This window comes from Excalfactoria chinensis, chromosome 6 (assembly GCF_039878825.1).
Source record: "Excalfactoria chinensis isolate bCotChi1 chromosome 6, bCotChi1.hap2, whole genome shotgun sequence".
Taxonomy (NCBI): Eukaryota; Metazoa; Chordata; class Aves; order Galliformes; family Phasianidae; genus Excalfactoria; species Excalfactoria chinensis.
The window spans coordinates 26,757,204-26,778,725 of NC_092830.1; the positions used below are offsets into that span (position 1 = coordinate 26,757,204).

At 43.9% G+C, this 21,522-nt stretch overlaps 1 protein-coding gene across 7 annotated transcripts in view; it reads left to right on the forward strand.

The window, feature by feature from the left end:
- NEURL1 (neuralized E3 ubiquitin protein ligase 1) overlaps positions 1–21,522 on the forward strand; it is a 140,934-nt gene that overhangs the window by 108,472 nt on the left and 10,940 nt on the right. For all 7 annotated transcript variants that reach the window (XM_072340409.1, XM_072340416.1, XM_072340411.1 and 4 more), the window contains 2 exons: positions 8,462–9,142; positions 20,282–20,428. In XM_072340409.1, coding sequence (XP_072196510.1) covers positions 8,462–9,142; positions 20,282–20,428 — 828 coding nt within the window. The remainder of the gene's footprint in view (positions 1–8,461; positions 9,143–20,281; positions 20,429–21,522) is intronic.

The window sequence follows — 21,522 nt, forward strand, 5'->3', positions numbered from 1 at the left end:
ACACGGAGGTTGCCAGCACCCTGCTGACTTGGAGCATCAGCTTTTGTAGAAAAGAAAACATATCCCCAGCCATAACAGGCATATGGAAGTTTGTTCTTCATAATGTACTGTCAGGCCCTTTCAAAACATTCACATTTGCTAAGGAAAACAGTAATTTATTTTAATTCTATGAAGCTAGTTATGTTCTTTGTGCCATTTCATACATTCAGATCAATTTGACATGCTTACAGATGTCATGCAAAATTGCATGAATGTTTGTTATGAACCAGACTGGTTTAGAGGACTTTGTTATATAGCACATGTCCCAAAACTATGATTTATTGGTCAGTACTCAACCTTTGTACATTAAACTATAATCTTATCCACGTATGAAACTACATGCTTTCATTCCTTAGATTTTATTGAAAAATATGTAGATGATCAATTACTAAGCTGAACTGGAAGCCACAATTGTTTGCTGTGGCTTAAAGCCCACCTGCAGTTTTCTTAAGCTCATCAGCTTGTGTTTGTTCATTCTGAATATTTCAGCTCAGAGGCTGGCAGTACACGAGCACACATTCTTTCCCATCTTTTAGAGTCTGTTCTTCAGTTTGTTTCCCATTTGTTTTGCTGTGATACTTCATCTGTGCTGTGAGCACAGTGTTGACCATCCATGACAAGAAATCTGTGACAGTCCTGTTAACCCATAGGAGGATATCTGTATCCTCAGAAATGTGTTCTGAACAGATCCCAAGGGTTTCCTGTGATTCACCTGGCAGGACATCAGGTGCTGTGTACCTAATGGTAGGAAGGCATGACTCCCTCAAGAGCAATATTTAGTTCTAAACAGCCCCAGGAAGCCACCAGGTTTGCACAGGAATTGCATCTAACATCTAGCAGCTGGTAACAATTAATTGGATGAGTTTTTCTCTTCCACCCCATTTTTTTATCACCTCTCCAAAATTGAATCATGCAAACCAAAAACTTCAGTGCTCCATCTCTGCCAGAATGTCTGGGGAGAAATGTTGATTTCTATCCAAACAAATACAAGTATGAAGCAAAGACCAGTTTAGTAAGGTGCTAATTAAGCACTGTTGATTTCCACTTATTTCTGTTGAAGTGGAAGATGTTTGTTGCCTTGCAACTAATTCCACTGAGTCACAGCCTGGTAACTGGTTCCACTGAGTCAGTGGTCTGGCTTCTTTTGTAAATCAGTTTTAAAATTGGGTGACTGCTTTTGGTGTAATCATAAATGATTTCTCCCACAGATAAACTCCAGCTTTAGGCTTTCTATAACCCCTGGTCCAGGCTTTGGTATCTGCTCCTTGGTTACAGCGGTAATTCCCTCTGATGGCAAGACACCTGAGGATCTTAACAGTAAGCTAATTTGGGCTGTGTTGCTCATAGGCAAATAAATTGACTTGGATGATTGATGTATCTGTCACTGCTGCAATGAAAATGGCTGCTGTTTTGGTTATCTTGGCTTCCAAATTGCTATGAGCAGGAAGCCAAAACTGACACGTAGCCGTTAACTCCTGCTTCAACATTGTGTGAATGCACATGAAAAGCATGTGCCCTCCATTGGCCACAAAGTGATTCCAAACTTACTGGCAGAGGAGGAATTCTTGAGCAGTGTTTTCCATGCTGACCACTGAGGTTCTGTGATGAACAAATGGATCCCAAGGAGGCTGAATTTGGAAGTGAAGAGAGAAACCTGCAGATGGAAGCAGAGGAGCAGCAGGTAGGGAATAAGGCACTGAATGGAGGGGTAGGAAATGAAAAAGTGTACTGTGGGAAATGGGGTGTGTTTGTTGTGCACTGGGCAGCCCCAAGAGGTTTCAGTTAAGAGGAACTGACTGTCACCTTAGACAGCTTACTGCATCCCATGGCTTCTAGTCTGTAAAGCAAGAACACTAATTCTTCCTGCCTCCCACTCCCCATTTGTATCTCTCTTCTGGTCACGTGGTGAAGAGCATCTTCTGCTTCAGAGCCCGGCAGCTGGGTCCTGATCCTAGATGCTGCTTGCTCCAGAGTAGATTTTGCTGACTCTCAGAGAGCAGCCTGTGCATCCTATACATATAGCTGGTACAAGTGAAACCATCTGTTGGCTGTAATTTTGCATATATTCCTGTAAGCGTGTGCAAAAAGAGAGGAGCCAGAGCAACGAGAGCAGAAGGGCCTTTATTTGAAATGTGCTGTTTGTACTATCAGTGAAATAGAGGCATGCACATATGCAGGTACTGTTTAAGTAGGTGTTTATTTAACTGATGTCCTTGATTTTATGTGGGTGTTTTGCAAGGAGAAGGAATGGTTGATCTGAGGCAATAAATCGGGCAGTTTGATTTCTCGGTTGTTCATAAAGGGAAATGTACTTTGTAGAAGTGAATTCCTAAGTATATGGCAAAGGAGGTTTTTAGTCTGAATCATTCCTTTGAGAGATTTTAAACATTTGCCTCCCACATGCTACAATAATTCTCTGAAAGTGGCTTCGCTGCACGATCCGAGAAGCTGCATTCTGGCGCCTGATGGTTTATGAGAAGTAAACACAATGGAGTGGTCTCGGATCATATAAATTCAGGATTTAACAGTAACAGGCAGGGAGGGGAGGGGGAGACCCACGTGCAGCATCCCAGCACAACGTCTGCTGGAGAGCGGGGCTCTGCAGTGTTACGGAGTGCAGCGCAGCCCAGCCTCCTCCAGACCTCACATGGAGAGTACAAGCTTGCAGGAAAACAAATAGTTTTACAAGTGTCTGCCCTGACATGTTGCCAGCAGGCGGGGAGCACTCTGGACATGCTCTGTGAGAGGAGCTCTGTCTCTTCGTGACTGCAAGCGTGGCATCATTTTGCTTCTTCTCAGTTTTTCTCTTGTGTTTATTTTAAGTAAGGGTGATTTTCACTCTCCTGTTTGCTTAGCTCCTCCCAGTGCAGTAAAACAGTTAAGATACACATGACAGAGCCCAGCACTGCCAAGAGCAGCGCATCCTGTGGTAGAGAGGACATCTCAAACACTGTTGAGTTCAGGAGGCTGCGTGCAGATTGGATTCCAATGGTCGCTTAATTAGGGTGAATTCTGAACCCAGGGCCATACAGTGGCACTCCTCTTTTCAGATACAGACAGGGATGCTCTTCTTTGTAGTGGAGGTGGTGCTGTGGGCTGGCTGTCGTACAGACACTGAGGAAGCTGGCATGCAGGGATTTGGGAGCAGGTATTGCTCCTTGCCTCCAGGTCACAATGATCTTCCTCTTTCTTTTATGAGGGATAAGTGAGAATACAGCTTGTTTCCATTTCAGTGAGTTTTCAGTTCTCAGTCACCTAAAAGTACACAATAACTGCAGCTGTAAACAATGTATAGAAATTGCTCTGGTTATTTCTGGGCTGAAACGTGGTGGTTCCCCAGCTGCATGCCTCAGCGCAGTAGGACTGAATCAGCAGGGGAGCAAAGATTGCCTCATCACCACACGGGCAGACTTGGCAGGGCCGGCAGCTGTGCTGGAGCACGGGTAGCATTAAAACCCACACTCCTACGATGGGGAGTACGGGGCTGCGTGTGACCAAGGGTTTCCAGGAGCCCGAGTTTACTTCTTGTCTTATGATGGGTTGCTTTTTCCAATTGCCTTGGAGTGTGATGCTATTTTATAACCCAGTACATCTGCCTCGTATTTCAGACACATTGCCCTGCAATGGTGAAGCCTTGCCAAATGGGCTGTTAGCTGCACGAGTCTGCTGTAGGCTGTGGAGGAGATGGTGCATTCCAGCATGGTGGGAATATTGTGCTATAAATCTTTCTGCAGCTGTATATTTGCATAGAGTATTCTTGTACAAGATGTCTTTTGGTAGCTCAGCACCTGTGAAGTTAGTTGGTCATGGAATCTGCATAGTGAGCACCAGTGCTTGCTAAAAGTATCATTACCCAATGAAATGAGGGACTGAAAGATGAGAAATGCAGTTGTAAGAAAATAGGGGAAAGAACAGAAGGAATGAAAGAATATCAGGGCTGTGCACAGGAAGCAGCAAGCCAGCATGCTGCTGACTTTACCAGTTTTTTACTCTTGGTTAAGTAACACAGGACTGAAATGCAAGTAATCACTCGGTTCTTCCTTGTCTATCAACATTTCTCTCTTCTAGGAGAGAGGAAATGCAATCGGTCCTTAGGTTGTCTGTTTGGTTCCCCATATCTTAAGGTGTTGAGATTATTTATTTGGTAGTTTTGGTAGTCTCAGGTTTGGTTTATTTATATTTCATCTTCTGTAGCTCATTGTGGAGCGTGGTTACAGCTCTCTGAGTCTGAAGAAATGCAATTTATGTGAGGTTTTAGGTTTGCAGCAGTCTCAGAAAATTCGTGGAGAGGAGATCTTAGAGCTTGCAGTTAAATCTGGAGCTCCTGGTGTATGTGTGTGCACACCAAGCTTGCTCTGCCTGCTCAGATCCTGTTCAGGTGTGTGAATCCTAGCTGCTCACGACCTCAGAAAGTCAAGTCTTTAGGCAACAGCAAACTAAACTGAAAATGAAAAGAGAAAGGAAATAACGATTTGACAGTCTGGCAGCAGTGCCTCCCCTCTGGGTTTGTACAGGGCTGGATTATTTGTACGTGCTGGTGGCTACAAATGCGTTTGTGTTTGTGCATGTAGATGTCGTAAACATGCATGTATGTGGTATCTGTAATAAATATGTGCTGTGACTATTATGCATGTGTAAGGAAATACTCTTAAGAAGTCAATGCTTGGCAGCAGTTCAAATACAGGGCAGCAGTGACATACTTCTGATCTGGCTGCAGCTACTCTGCCTGTATCTGGCTGCTCCCCAGCTCCTCGTAACTGCTGCTTTCAAGTGTTACTGCAGTTGCTTTGAGCCTGCAGAAAGCAGGAGGCTCTTCCATGCCCTCTGAGCAGGAAAACAGAAAGCTTTGAAGGCTCTGGTCTGAGGAAGATTCCTCAAGTTAATTTTATATGCAAGGAACCAGCTGCTGAGAATATAAATTTTGCAGATAAACAGTGCTAAAGAGAGAGAGAAAACAGAAGACTGCTGAACTGCTCAAGTGCCCTTCATCTCTACTTTGCTGAATAAATTACTCCTACTTACTTTTTTTCTTAAACAAAGCCAGATAAAGATACAAAGGGATTTGTGAAGTTAGAAATCCTTTGCAAAAATTCAGTGTCTTGGGTTTGTCAGCAGATGAGCAGAAAAATTGTTTAGTAGGAATCCTTTCTGCTTTGGCTAAGTCTATATTGCTTCTGGAAAGCAGGAGTCTATAAATCCAGCGCTGGCATCAGAACTTCACTGGTGCAGAGCTCAGCCAAAGCTCTCTGGAAGGGCACCCGGGCAGCCAGCCTGTGTTGAGCTGTGTGTGGAACTGGCCAGCTTGCTGCTGCTACCATGACCAGCTGGGTAAAGCTGCCTATGACAGCTTGTGAGAGCTGCAGTCTTCACTCACAAGTCCATCTATTCTCACACAAGAGGTTCCAGCTGCCTTTTCCCAAAGAAATGCTTCCCCATCTCTCTTATGCAAGTAATCTTCTAAGCTTGAATATTGCATAAAAAGCAATGATTACTAAATTCTTTGGTCTGGAATTGGTTGACCTCTTCAGCAATGGGCCCTTGAACTCATTTCATACTGTACTGTCTTGTACATAAAAACATTCCCTCTTTTTGATGTGAGCTGCAGTTTTGCCTCTGCAACTATAAATGCCTTTTCAGGCATTAAAGATGGGTTGTAAACGTTGCGCAGGAACAAGGCAGTGCTGTGGACCGCTGCAGCACAATCAGCTTGATCTTTGTTAGCAAGGTGATGAATGAAGCCTTGGTGGAAGAAAACAACTTGTTTCTGAGTTCTTCTAGTGAAAGGAACTGCTCCATTGCCTCATTTGTTTCACAGTTCACCAGCATTGTTCTTATAGCCCTCAGCTGTTATCAGTTACGCCAGATAAGTGGCTTTCCACATCTCTTCCAACTTACCTACCACTCCAAAAGATGAATCCCGCTGTTCTTTTACTTTGTGTTCAGTGGGACTTTTTTCCTTTAGCTGAATATTTTGAGATTCGTGGGGAAAAAAAATAGAGCCCTGGAGCAGGCCAGCATCTCTTAGAGACTCGTCTCTTAATTTTCACAGCCCCATTTCAAATGCCAGTAAACTGCAACCCTTTTTTCCATGGATATTTGCAAACATTAATGAACTAACTCTCACATTCAGTCCCATATGCTTGAGACATCTTATCCCTTATATGGTTAGGCATCTGAGCTACTGATAGATCTGAGTAGAACAGTTGGAAGCGTAGCCCTGGCTTGCTATCACTGCCATGTGTCTTGGCTGTGGAAGAACTTCATCTCTCTTAACCTCTTTTCAGATGGAAAGAGATATTTTGTCCAGTAGCCAAAGGGAAATGCAAGCATCCTGGTGGAAAACAAGCTGTTTCAAAACCCTGGCTGCAAGCTACCCACACATCAGAGTTGTCAGCCAGGCTGCACATGCATGGTTACAGGGAATAAAATAGCGAGGACCTTCTGTTCCGATTCAGAAAGGTCTCTACCCATTCACCTATACCAAAGGATCGTGGTCAGCTGCCAGTATTAATTTGTTCTCCTATGTGGGTTTACAGGCAAAAGAAGTCTAGTTCTATCCAGGAGGGACACTTGCAATGCAAATGTTATCCCATACATTACAAAACATTAAGGCAACCTGCTTCTATAACACTTGGGGTAATTTCTGATTTTATTTATTCCTCTTTTTTCTTTAATTTCTGGAAAGAAAAAGCCAGAATATAAGCACAGGGAAAATCAAATAGGTGAAACAACGCTTTATTTTTTTAATTTTTAATTATTATAATTTTTTATTTTGATACCATGTTTCCCTTATAATAGCAGATTATTTGAAGAGGAGTCTGGAATAATCCAGTTTAAGCAGAGCAGATATCTCTCCTGAAGCCAGACTGTGTGTAGGTGTGCTCTTGTCAGGGGTCCCAGAAGAGGAGGGCAGGGAAGGCTGTCAGACCGTGCATGTTGCAGGAGATGTTGGTTATTCAGTAGCTGGCATTTTTGCTTGGCATGCCAATATGGAACCAATGCTCTGGTGTATCAGGGAAGGGTGCATCCCAATGGGAAAATCCTTACATAACATGAGTTCCTGCCTTTTTGTTGCCATAAAAGAAAAACCCAAGGAGACATGGCTGGAAGAAATGCACACTGCAGAGGTCTTGCCCATGGGTTGGGAATGAGTCTCCACTCCTCTTCCTCTTCTTGCTGATCCAACTCGTGCCCTGTTTGCTGCAGGTCCCAGCCTGAGATGTGATGGTGTGGCTTTGTGCCACTGTTTGGGGACTGCGTTGTAAGGGGTAGTCCCATCTTGTGATGTTTGGAGCCTGGCTTGAAGCCACAATGCAGTTATAGAATCATAGCCCTGCTTGGTGCAGGCATAGCTCCTGTAGAACAGTCAAAATGGGTCATAGCTTACTGTAACCTTTACGGAGTTACCCACGTGCTCAGGTTTCTCACAGTATCTTTGTGCATTTCAGTTTCTTAAAGTTCAGGCAGTTAAACATATATATAAACCTTTGCATCATGTCACTTACTTTGATAATCTCCTCAAATAATGTTGGTTTTGTTGTTTTTTTTTCTCAGCATACTGCTCTTTGAAATTTCTATGGCAACAGTGTAGCTAAGAATACATTAAGTAATAGTAATTTAGGCATTAGAGGCAGGCCATTATGATCCTTAGAAAAAGAATTGAATAAATTGATGATTAGCTCTTGAAACAGCAGGGGAAATGAGCAGAAAGGATAAGGTGCAATTCTGTTTCCACCGATGGATACGAATGTGCAAGCATCATCTTTGTTATATATCTATGGGTTTGATTTTTAATTGTCTGTCATGGCAATAACAGATGATTGTACGTTATTTATAGAAAACTGCATACGCCCAAGTTCTACTCTGTGAAATCCATATTTGTACTGATGTAAGGACCAGACCACTAATGATTAATTATATTCAGGAATGCAAATTAAATTTCACATGATGATAAATAAATTAAAACTGAACATCGCATTTGTTTTAAAACAACAGCAAAAATGTCTTGTTAGAAATTCATTTCCTAAACCTATGAGAATTACTGTAGACGATGAACAGGGCATGAAACCTCAGAGCCTGTGTAAATATTGATTGGTATGTCCAGGGTGTGTTTCATACATTTACCCTCTGCTTCCCCTCTCCAAGGAGATCTTCCCCGGGTCAATTCTTCCCATCGATTTTGAGTCTGCCTACTCAGAAAATGATGCTGGTGCAAAGAGCACAAGAACAGCCATCGATTGCAAATACATTTTATGATACCCTGCTTCCATGTTTTAGAGTCAGAAAATTTATTAATGGTGGCAGCTTTCTGATTTTCCCTTTGGAACATCTCCATCAAACCGATAGCATTTTGCAGAGTCCTGGATGTTGTCAATCTCTGCAAAGCGATACCTATTTTGCTTTCTTTTGTCCTTCCCCACAGACAGTGAAATCATTCCTCCTGACTGCCTGCGGCCCCGCTCCTTCACTGCCATCCGCCGGCCATCGCTGCGGCGGGAGACAGAGGACACGCGCCTCTCGGTCAGCCTGTGTGACCTCAACCTGCAGGAGGAGAGCTTCCACGTGACAGCCACCACCTGCCCCATCCCGCAGAACTCCCTCAACTCCCAGCACTCCCACCTCCTCCCCTCCCAGCTTGAGAGCGACCTCCGCTTCCACCACCTCCGAGGAGCCCACGTCAAAATCCTCGATGACCAAACTGTGGCCCGCCTGGAGCACGCCCGGGAGGAGAGGACTTTGGTTTTCACCAGCAGACCCCTTCGGATCAACGAGACCATTTTCGTCAAGATTAACAAGTCCAACGCTGCACGCACGGGGACGCTGTCCTATGGGGTGACGTCCTGCGACCCCAGCACCCTTAGGCCCAGCGATCTCCCCTATAACCCTGAGTCCCTGGTTGACCGGAAGGAGTTCTGGGCTGTGTGCCGAGTCCTGGTGCCCCTCCAGAGTGGAGACATCCTGGGATTTATGGTGAATTCAGATGGCGAGCTGCACCTTAGTCACAACGGGGCCAGCACCGGCATGCAAGTCTGCGTGGACTCTTCGCAGCCCCTCTGGATGTTCTTTGGTTTACATGGTGCCGTCATGCAGATCCGTGTGCTGGGTAGGTCTCACCCCCCACCTTTCTCAAAACCTTGCACGCAGAACAGCAAGGTGAGGTCTGTTGTGGGGAAAGGGGGAAGGAATGGAAAAGCTGATGTCTCCTTTCCTATGCTAGGATCAGGTACAATTTTATTTTTTTATTTTTTTAAGGGAAAACACAGTAAAGTCATGTCTGTAGCACATGGCTGTGACGTACAGGACTTTTTGCATTTCTATAGCATCTTTCATCTGGTGATCTCAAAGCTCTGTTCAGATAATGAATTAAACCTCAGAGACCTCTGCAGAGTATAAATGAGTCACTGTGGACCTAGCTGAAGCAAAGATGAAGGAGAGGTGCTTTGTTCTAAGCTAATCTAGTGCATAGTCAGCAAGACAAATGACTGATTCCCTTTTCTATGTGTTAGCTCTCTGACATGAACAGTTTCCAAAAAGGTGGTCCTCTTGCTTCCTCCAGGCTCATGTGTGAGAGGTAGGCTGGAAAACAGAGGGAGAACCCCGTGCTTCGTAATCCCCACAGGTGTGCAGAGCATGGCGCTGAACAGTGCAACAAAGGAGGGATTTTGTGCTCCAGCTTTAGTTAAGGCAGTGTGATAGACATCTGGCTGGCCTCTTGACATTTTTTACTCTGCTTTTAACCTCTGTTAGCCAAAGCAGTTTTTATTTAAATGCTGAAGGTCACATTTTGAAAGTGTGGAGGGAAAGGCCTTGAAATAGCATTCGTTTAGGAACGAATTGACTTTCTGTGTAGATACTGGAAAAGCATCTTCACAGGGCTGTAGGCACAGGATGTGTTTGGCTTTGAATTTGGAACATAATATGGATCTTCTGGTGTCAGTGCCAGAAAGCAGATGATGGTTTCTTAGAATGTGAATCTTCTCTAACTGGAAATTATCCTTTCTTGTTTATACCATTATATCCATATAAATTTTAATATACTTATGTTCTTTTTGCTTGTTTCAAAGCCCCTTGAAAGCCCCTTTTACCAAACAGAAAAGAGAAAATCAACCAACCGAAACATAACCAGCACCTCTTTTCTTAGGATTTATGGACAGTCTTTGAAGATAAATCATGATGAACACACACATATGTCTGCAGGGTCCAGTTCACAGTCTAAAACACAGTCTGAACTGCCCTAAATGATTTGCTTGAAATTGACCATAGGCCTATGCTGTGAGTGTTTTGTGGCCATTAAAAGATCACAGATGACAAATGTAATAATGCAGTTTATTTCCAGGAGCCCTTGACTCAATCCCTGATAATTCAACCTGATGATATTTGTTACAGGTAGAGTACATTATCCATGGCTAGCTCTGCTCTCCACTGACATGTCATTGTTATAATGGTAGGTGAAGTCAAGCAGACCCCAGTCATAGTAGGAAGATTAAATGCTTCTGTATGTGCAAAAAGAAAAGCCTGCTCAGGTCATTGAGCTGCTGGTCAAACTAAAAATCAAAAAACTTCCTTTCATATGAGATCACTAATGTGATCCATTTTCCATTGACAATCTGCTGAGCTGGAAAATATCCTTTCTACCTGCATTTGTATGCACATAACAGGCTTTTCCTGACCCCTGTCACAGGAGGAGAAGCTGAAAATAGGATATTGTTCTTATGTGGAACATAAATGAAGAGAACTAAACTTGTTGACCTCACTTTGCTCAGTGAAAGGATAGGACCCCACAGGGTATAGCCTGTGGGGCTCTGGCCACATCAGCTTGGGCAGCAAGCTGTTGTCTCCCAATTAACAGCTATAGAATTGGAATTTACTGATAACCTTTAACAAGCATTACAACACAAATCAAGTTTTTCAGGCCTGTTTTTCCAGTGTAATAATGCTGGAAGCAGTACCTTGCCAGTATCAGTGTAGTGCTGCTGCACTCATGCTGTCCCAACACTGCATATCTGTACCTGCATTAATTATGCAGATCATCAATATGCTGAGAAAAGGCACAGAAAATAATGAGCTACCATCTCTGGCTTTTGCAGTGCAGTTAGGGAGGTGATGTGCACTGTTTGCACTGCCGTGGAACAGATTATGGCATTTGCCATAATATCTGTCATTATGATATTAGAAAATGCAAGAGGAATATAAAGTATTCATCTTTCTAATGACAAGCTCCATCTCCAGAATGCAAACAAGAGTAATTTTGTGTGATCTATCTTTTGTAGTTTGATTTTTATCTCAAAGGAGAAGACATGTTTATAGTCATCTTTTCTAGCTTTAATGGAAAACGTGAAGTTCCATATCCTTGAAAGAGATGAGACAGAAATACTGCAAGAGGCATAATTGTACCAAACCTATCTGAAATAGCAGATGTCATTCTTATTCTGGAGGCATGCCATTATTAGAGCAATCAAAGCAGTGCTATGCAGTGTTAAATGAACATCAGACACAGAGCAGTGTAAAATAACAGCAAATGAAAATTGCTGTTTCTGCTTCCTCTCTATCTTTTCTGTTTTTCTGGGGAAGATGGAGAAGGTGGAAAGCACCACCGCCACCACTGTTGCAGTGTTTGGGTTTTTTTCTGTCTTTTTGTCCTTTTTTTTACCCTACCATGGGGAAAAGAAATGAAACACAACTGCTTCTATAACACAGTGAGAGACCACAGTCATCTGTAGTGAGAGGTGGAAGGGTGTCGATTTGGTGCAAAGAAAATGTTAAAAGGCAGCTTGACCACATGGAGGGAAGATAAATGGAAGAGGAGGGCATTTAAGACAGCAGATAATAGTGTAAGGAATATCAAGCTCCTGGCAAAAGAAGAGACAAATTGAAATTAGATATAAGTGAGGGTAATTAACAACAGGAACCAACAATTAAGGGAGGCAATAGATCTTTTTGTCAGGATTGGAAACCTTTCTAAATATTTCATTTGGAAAACGCTGTCCTCGCTTCAGAAATTCTATGGGTTATAGAAGGATAGTAGGATACCCAAACCAAAACCCAGAACTTTAGGCAAGTAGAAATGAAACAGCTTTTGTACATCCTTTAGGAATTCCATTTGGAAGCCAGTCTATTAAATTTGATTTACAGTTTTTAGCTTTTGCTGGTAAGCATTTCAGCTCTCATGCAGTTTTACCAACAGCTTTGAAGAGCTGAAATGAACCAGCCTGGACACACTGGTCTGGTTTTGGTGCTGTAATGAATTTATGAAGTTAAACTGATCGACCCCATAAGGTTTTACAGTGTATGACTCACGTCTGGCAGAGCTATCACAGCAACGAGTTTATATATTTAGCATTTGGGGAGCCAAATGGTTGAGGATACTCTTTCATTTGCTTGTGTCTCAGAGTGAATCACCAGTATGTGAACCATCCTTCATCTCCTTTGTATTGCTTTTGTGTGTGTCTGTGTGTGGTTTCCCATGTGAATTTCATCCTTTCCAGTTATATGGAAGTTCTCTTTTGAGCGATGAAATTAGATGTTCCATCAGCAGTCATAATGGTAAAGCTGAGTTGCCACCTTACCTGTGTCCTTTCTGTCTGTGCACCTCAGTAACTCCTGCCCCACCACAACATCTGCCCAATACTATAGCTGACCAAGGACTACTGATGGAACAACTATGTTCAACTTGGTTCCTCAGGATTCTCTGCAGAGGGCACTGTAAAGTAGTGTGAAAAATGAGTGAAGAGAGTTACTAATTGATGCCTCCTGGAAAGTAGTCCACTTGTACTAATGCCTCCTCATAAACTCTCCTCTTCCGTGTGGTTTTATCTTTCCTTGCAAGCGGCTTTTGGTTTGATTCAAGTGCTGTGTAGATCTCTCCATTCCTGTCCAGTTTTCTGTTTATTGTTTTGAAGGAGAATTAGCACAAAGGGAAGCTGTTGTGTTAGAGTGGACCAGGGTGCTGTATAGCTTGTCTCTAGGAAAACTGCATGCTCACAAAGAGTTGAATGTCATGAAATATTTGTCTTTTGTGGTCCGTGTCAGCAGTGTCAGAGTTAACACCTGCCTGTGGCTTTGTGCCATTTAGCACATAAACCCACGCTTGGCATTGGCAAGTCAAAGAGTACTACCCTGTGTACTGAGCTATCAGCCAGCATCTGGTAGAGGCTGGGTAGAGCAAGCAGGCCTCCTCTAAGTGACAGCTGAAGGGCCTGTGAATGCCGCACCATGTCTGCACTTAACTCTGTAACAGGGAAGGTGATTATCACAACTGGGGTAATAAGCTGTTCCTGATGCAATGAGGTGTTCATAACAAGTGATGTATAGATTTCCCTTATCTCATAATGTCTTTGTCTGCCTGTAGTGAATGTGCAGGATACAGGATCATATACCAGCTTGTTTGAATTACTGCTCATGTCAGGAGATAAAATCTGCCTATTCTTTGAACTAACACTGGCAAGGGTTAGTTATTCTGGCTACTGAGAGAATGACACAGCAGACTAAACTCTTTCTTTTCCTTCTTTGTCAAATGACTTTTTATCCAACTGCGTGTCCCATAGAAATTCAGAGCAGTGCTGGCTGAGGGAAGTGGAAATATTTATCTCCTGCATGTATCTGCCACCCTATTTAGACATGTCTCTCCTGGCAGAGCGCAGAGATTGGAGGAGTTGGATTAGGCGGTGGTTTCCCTTTTGCTCACAGAACCACTTTTTCTGTGGTCTCCCAGCTACCCTGTGCTCAGCGGCCTATGTAAGATGGAGCGGAAAAGGCACATTTTATAAACAAACAGGAACCTTTCTGGTCAGATTAATTAATACCTGTGCTCTTTTAGAGAGAGTTTTACTTTCTTAAGCTAAGGGAAAGCTTCAATTCTCCTTTTTCATGCATCTTGTCTGCTTAATCCAGGTTCCCTTTTTGACCTCTTGTTGATTCAAGCATCTGTCTGGGTGCTTTGTTGGGCTGGACTGTGAGATGGAGCCCCTTAGAGGCTCTTTCACTTCAGTTCAGCTAGATGCTCACTGCACGGTGCCCACGCTTGGGGGACTTTTCAGGATGAAGTGCTGAGTAAACGCTGAACTTCATCCTTTGGGTCAGAAAAGACACCAGCTGGCTGGCTTGTATGTTTGCCATGTGCTCTTTGCCTTCAGACAGCGCACTGGGCTGTACTGTTTGGAGCTTTCATTTTTCTTTCTTAACTGCAATGTGGGTAATAGACTTGCTGGTGCCCTGCTGCCCATCTGGACGCAGCAAACAACAGTGTTCCAGTGAAGCCATAAAGCACGCTCCATTTCTCATCCACAGGAAAGTCTGAACTCTTGTTCTCTGTATAATTTGGGACTAACTTTTATTTTCCCAAACTGTGGTTGAGTCTGACACCCTTTTGTAAACACAGGTCTTATGGTTTTGCATGCAGAATCTGCCAGGCTGCATTATGACCTATTTCTGGACATTTCCATAGCATTATGCAAAATTCCTTGTGTTTTCATGGGCTTGCTAAGAACAAATTGTAGTATTGTTCTGCTTAGAAATGTAGTATTGTTCTGTTCAGAATTAAAATCACCCAGGCAATACTGAATGCAAAAACAACCATGGATCATCAACTGATGTCGGTCACCTGAGAGGTAGAGATGCACTGCAGTATGGAGGCCAGGCTCTGAAAGCATGGCTGGCCCTGAACATTGAGCCCAAGGGGAAGGAAGCCCTGGTTTCTGGTAAATGCTGTATTGTTCCCATTGCCGTGGGAACATAACAACAGGCTGTGTAAATATACGTGTTTTATAGCATTCAAAAGTGATGGATATGATTACATCCTTCCCTAGCATTATTCTTTAACTAGCATGTGCCCAGGCAACTGCAGGTGCTTTGTTCCTTTGTTTCAGTGTGATGTATTTAAAAGTCCCTTTTGGGCAAGACCTGGGTGGCCCCATGAGACAGAATAGCTCTCCTGCAGCCTTGGCAGGAGGCAAGAAAATGTGATATGTGCATAAATTTATATGGCTGCTCTTTGGAAAGGAGCACGCTGCGGCAAGAGCTGTCATTTTAGCATTGAGGCAATCACACTGAAACTGTGTTTGGTATTTGCAGCTCTCTCTATAGTTGACAGAGCATTTGCATTAGTGAAAGCCAGTTACTGAGATAAAATGCAGAAGGATTTAGTCATTGCAAAGCTTGTCTTGCTGAGACTCACCCCTTTATGGATTTACCACAGAAGAAGTACTAAGGTTTCTGGTATTGGTGTCAAGTGAGAGGTGTTTGTCTGATGTCTGCCTGGTGAATACTGAGAGAAAGAAACTTTGTCTTTCTGGGAAAAGGTGGGAGAAGAGCCCCAAGACTCTTTGTTTGCCTATAGATCACAAGGCCAGGAGAAGGCACATTAGTTTATAGTTCTGGGTTCTCTGCTGCATCTTTGGTATTGCCTTTTTCTCCTGTAATACACAGAATAGCCTTGGAATTCCACCAAATTCTGTGCTCTCTGATAGATAAAAGTATGTATCTACTTTTTTCTTTTTTTTTTCCTTTATTTTATTATTATTTTATTTTTCTCTGTAATGGAAGGATGAATAGAGCTTAAAATAATTTGGGGAAGTTCTGTGCAGTCTACATCCATGAGCAAGAAATATGAGATTTTCCATTTTCCAAAGCAGTAAGGAGAGAAACTGAGATCTCAGTCCTACTGGAGTCTTGCGCATGATTGTTTACTAAGGGTGGTCATGTAACAAGGGGTCACTATGAAGCCAGAGATCTGTGGTAGATGATAAGATTAAGGGCAGCTGGGACACTTCACAGAGTCGCTCTAGTAACTTCTGCAAGGTGACAGCTAACTCACACTGCAGGAGCACAGGTGTTATGGGACAGACCCCCATAGTGAGATGTTCACATGAGCTCAGTACCCACAATTAAGGCAGATTTTTCAAAGAGCCTTGATCCCACCAAGATAACAGAATCCAACAAATCCATGGCCCTGACACATGCAAAGTGTTGTGTGTGGGAATGTGCATCAAAGTGGTTTTGAGACAGGGAAGGGATTAAAAATCTGATTCCTAACAAATGGAAATCAAATTGGGAGTTTTATAAGGCAGCTAACTGAATGGGACTGTCAGGTTCCCAGTGCTCGCTGGACTAAAATGTATGAGAAATGCACATCACTCTTGAGCACCATTCAGAGTGCCAGCTGAAGGCTGCAGACAGATTTCAGCATCTATTCAAGTAATTTCCTCTGTGTGCTGGAAGCACTGGAACCAATGTATGGATGAAACAACATTGAAAATCAATACACTTCTGCAATAGTCATTAAGAGTCTAGATAGGTTGCCATTTACCTTTCATTGGCTGATAAATGCTTTTCATAACTGGTTCACTGACTGATATTGGATGGAGTTCACTATGTTGTCATAATTTGAGTCACACGAATGGAAGGCCCTGTCTTTCTATTGCTTCTCTAAGAGATGGATGCCAGATGAAGGAATGAGTTATGAACACCTTAAAAAGGTGAAGGTTTAATTGCATCAGAGTAAATGCCCCTAAGCACATTCAGAAGGGGAATACAGACAGCACATTGCTCCTACCCACCTCATGTTGTTGTGTGGTGTTCTCTCTGGGCCCACACAGTAAGAAGGTCAACATAATTGCTTTGCTATGAGGAAGAAATATAGAAATAATGTTTTTATAAATGAATTAAGGAGGGTGTGTTCGACAGTTCCGTGTATTTTTAGAGAATATTGTATCTGGCCTGTTTAATAACTTAAAAGCTTTCCCCAGACAGCTGCCTTCAAGAGATGAGCAAAAAAAATGTCTCTTGTAAAGAGTGGTGACAGCCCCAGGGGATATCCCCTGAGAGCGGAATGCAGTGTTCTGGGAAACCACCCTATTCACCACAATAGACAGCAGGAGCCAAAAGCAGCTCTGAGGACTGCAGCTGCTGTGTTTTGGTCACAGTTAAGACCTATAAAAGGGCAATTGTGGATATAGATAACTGCTCTCGCAAAAATCATAAATGCTGGATGGGATCCCAAGGGATTACCTACCTCACCTTTCTGTTCTTAAAGAGCTCTAGTGGTGGAGATGCCATAATCTTTCTAGGAAGTCTGATTGCTTTACAGTGATTTGCTATCTGTATAATGTGTAACTTGAATGCCTTAGGATCCTAAACCCATGATTTCTTCTCTTTTGTGAGCTTTCAGGGAGAACAGATTGTTTCTGCCCTCATTCTAGCAGACTATGAAAACTGCTATTGTCTTGAAATCATACATTTTAGGTTGGAAGGGACCCCTGGGAGTTATCTAATCCAACGTCCTGCTCATAGCAGGGCTAACTTCCAAGTGAGCACAAGACTCACCAGTTGAGTTTTGAGTACTTCCAGGAACAGAGGTAGCACTGCGCCTTCAGGCCCCTTGTTCCAGTGCTTAACCACCCTTGGATGAGCCTGGATTGATGTGACCTTTTCATAACAAGATGGCATTGTTGATTTATTGTTATCTGGTGACCTTCAGCAATCCCCAGGCCTTTTTCTGCAAGACAGCTGCATTTCTAATTGAACGGTCCAGTTCTCTGCCCTGTGTTTTGGTAGTTGATTATTTCTGCTTAAGTGCTATGTTTTGCATTTGAGCCAATTGAATACCATCCGTTTTTGCTGCTGATCCTGCTTCTGGTTGGCAGGACCAGTTTGCATTGCAAACTGCTAACATACTAGCAGCCTTTCCCTGCACAATGCTGTGTATTCTGTGGTCGTACCCTCTTCCACTAAAAATATGGTACTCTCTTTCCCTTTGTGGGTGGACACACAGATTCACTTAATACATCTCTCATGGATTGCAGAGAGAGTGTCAGGCTGCGTTGGATTTTCCTAATGCAAGTGCTGCAAAGATAAAACAGCAAATGGAATTGATTCAGAACCTGTTTGAAGGTGATTCTAGCCTGTTCAGCATGTTTGGGATCAAGCACGAGGCAAGTAAGAAGCAGAGAAAAGTTATCTGGGAGCTTTGCAGAATGTTTTATAATCAGTATTTAAACTGATTTATTTACAATTTATTTTCTTCTAATCATGGTTTGAAGGCTTTTGGTGGGAGCTCTGAGCACACAGTGAGCCTGTTTGGCCTTGAGCGCACAGATCTGGTTTTAGTTAAGCCAAGCTGGCCATGCTCATTCCACCTGGCACATGATGTCATTCCGTGCTCCTTGTCATGGTGTCTGCACACCATCCAGCAATATATTAACAGTGTGAGTAACGTGTCTTATGTTGATTATTCTGTCACCAAGGGAAAAGCGCGTCTTGTCTGGTAGGGAACTTGGATTGTTTTAAACAAAGCTCAATACTTATGCTGGAGAAAAGTCAAGAATTGTGCCTTGCATTAGGAGAAAGAGCTGGGAAGGTGTGTGCTGGCCTTGGGACTTGGGCAGGGCCATTTTGGGACTCAGACCAGCCACTCAGCCTGCAGTTCCTGTGTTGATGAGCTCTCCTCACCCTGCAGAAGGGCCATTTGCCCTGCTGCCAGCACGCTCCAGCAGTTCATATCTATGACACTTGGGGCACCTCCAAATTCTCCTATCAGCTCAGGGGAAAGTGCTCTTAGTAGGCTTTATTTTGCACTTAGTGAAATGACCGCGTTGGTGTTAGAGATGCAGTGTACCATGTGCCAGCTGAATGGAAGAAATGTCTCCGGGCTGCAGGGAGAAGAGGGAAAGCTTGAAAAAACTGTTCAGCTGTTCAGTGCTGGCGTTTGTTCCCTGTGCAGTGAAGGAGCTGAAATCTGTGCTCCTGCTGGGCCTGTTTACAGTGTGTTACCCACAGGGCAAGTTTTCTGCTACGGTCATCTGTCGGATTGGCGGGGAAGAGTCATTGCTAGTGGCTCTCATTAGAGGCTGCATCATTCTCTTTGCATATTTGCCGAGATGAGCTTCAGCCTCAGCTCACATCTGAGTATTAACAGAAGTGATTCTCTACAGCATCTCAAGTGGGAGAGCCCCAGAGCCTTTTACAGAGGTTAATTGATTGTGCCTGTAAGCAGGCGCTCCTCATTTGAAAAAGGGTGAAACCGAGGGTCTGAAGGCTGAAGCACATTGCTTATTTTCCTGTATGCAGACTTCAGAACAGATTTCGACCCAAACTTGCACCCCCCTGCTCCCCCTACAACACTTGAACTGTTCAGTCTTAATCTGCTGCAAAGGACAGGGGAATGTGTCATGAGCTGCTGCTGCACTCATGTTTTTTTGCACAGTCCAGAGTTGCCACCTGGAGTCCCCGCTTCCTGGGTTTGGTCCTCATTGGCTTGATAGTTCCCTGCAACAAGGAACAGAAGTAGCTTTGCATGGGGTTCACAGGGTGTCCCTGGCCTCCTGCTGCTCTTTTTCTCTGGAGAATAGCCTCCAGCTCATCAAGGACACTGCAGATCCCAACCCCCTCTGTTTCTCTTGGCTCCTTATATGGTAACATGAAGAAGTCTTTGCATTTTAGCTCTGATTCCCAGCCCTCAACATGAAACTTTAGAACTGCAGGGAAACTAATTCTTACCACCAAGAATCCCTACCTTGGTTCACGTGTGTGCCACTGCCTCACTGCTGCCATACTGAAGCCCAGGCTGTGTCATTAACAATGAACCAAACCTTTGCAGCAACCAGAATTTTAAGCATTCCCATTTTTTCCTATTGCCCTAAACCAGTTTCTACCCAGATTTCTGTCCTTACCTGCTGTCCCCTCCTGCTAATCTAAGTCTAAGGAGCTAAGTTTTCCCGATTGCCAAACACTTGAATCTGTCTTTAGGAAGACCTTGAGTGACTTAGCATGAATTTATGAGAGCCTGGGATATATTTTACTCTGGGTTAGCGCAGAGTGCTTTGACAAGGTGATATATTCTTGTGCTGGAGTCCAGCCCACCCTTCTGCAGGCTTTGTCCTTTACTGGCCACAAGCCCATCGCTGGGTATATAGTGTTGTGCATACTTAGGAGCTTGAGACCATGGGGAAAGGAAATAAAGATATGAGACAAAGAGCAGAAGTGAAGGGTTATGATGGTTAAAGGAACACCAGGTAGTTTCAGGGACTGTGGAGGCCTCTTGTCTTACGCCAGCTGCTAGCATTTGGAAAGGTGAAAAAGGTCTTTTTTTTGTTGCGTGTTGGTTTTTTTTCCTCCCTAGATTTCAATCTGATGAGACATGAGAGCTGGTCAGCATTAGGAGTTGCATCCCTGCCACTTATCCCCAGGGTCTCGTTGGACTCAAGTTTTTAGAAGTAACTAACTGTGGCTTTGTTTTCCCATGGTGCAGGTTCCACCATACTGGCCGAGCGGCTGGGGCCGTCCACACCGAGCTCACCCACATCAACGCCCAATTCCCCCACCGTCCTCTGCAGTGGTGTTTCTGACCCCATACTATCTACGTGTGGTTCTGGTCCACTCTGCAGCTCCATCAGTGGTAAGTGTGGCAAGATTTCTCCCTTCTCCTCTCCTCTTGCCTCTCTTCACAGTCTTGTGGTTGTCTTTCGGAATGGATTTAAGAACACAGTAACCAACGGAGGCTCTTGTCAGCTCCCTTGGGGAGGAAGGGTGAGCCTCTGCAGAGTCTATTTTCAGCCTGACTTACGTGGAAGCTGCTGAGATGCCTAGACAGCAATATTTCTCCTACCCTTTTCATCACAAAAGGTCCCAGAGGACACAGCAAAGTTTCTGTTGTGTGCACTGGTCCTGTGACTCACAGTGGAGCACTCTGTGGCAGTGCTGTTGCACACTGATTTAGGCTGGAGCTACAAATAAATCTGCCTAACTTCCCCCTTCTCCACACACCCACCTTCAGAAAAAGGCAGTATCAATATCTCCAGTATTCCAGTGAGATTCAGATAAATGAAATACAAATGATAGGATGTTCTGTAGCATTTCTAGAATGCCAGGGATCTGCATGATCCCAAGGCTCTAATTTACCAAGTCTTGGTCACTGTTGTCTTAACCAAGGTGCTTCTCTTCTGATGGTATTGTTTGAATGTTCTGGGGCGAATAGAAATTCTCTCATTACCTTGCCACTTTATCTGGCTTTGCAGGGAGTTTTCACCACTTTTATGCTGTGAGCATAATTACTGCAGCCCTTGTGGCTCATGCAGCAATGTGCCCATGCTAGCACCATCCCACCTGTGTCCTGGAGGACCCACATGGAGGGATTTGTCACCAGGCACTGTAGACCCAGATCCCTAGATCAGCCTTAGAGATGATGCACTGCTTGTCTTGGGAGCTGCTGCCACCATGTGCCACCTGACCTCCTCCTTTTCAAAGCAGGTGGTTTGTTCCACCCCTTCTCATCTTTTCATCTTTTCCTCTTCGTTAATGTTTAGACAGAGGTTTGAAAATGTGAAATTGCTCCTTGTCCCAAATGCTCGGGAGCAGCTGTCTCTTGGTTTGTTCTTTGTGTGTGGCAGATCCCAACAGATGCTGCCTCATTGCTGCACTGAGTCTTGGCGTGTGAACCAGGGCTCAGTGACCAGCAAATCGCAGGAAGGAACCCTGATCCTGGAGGACAGC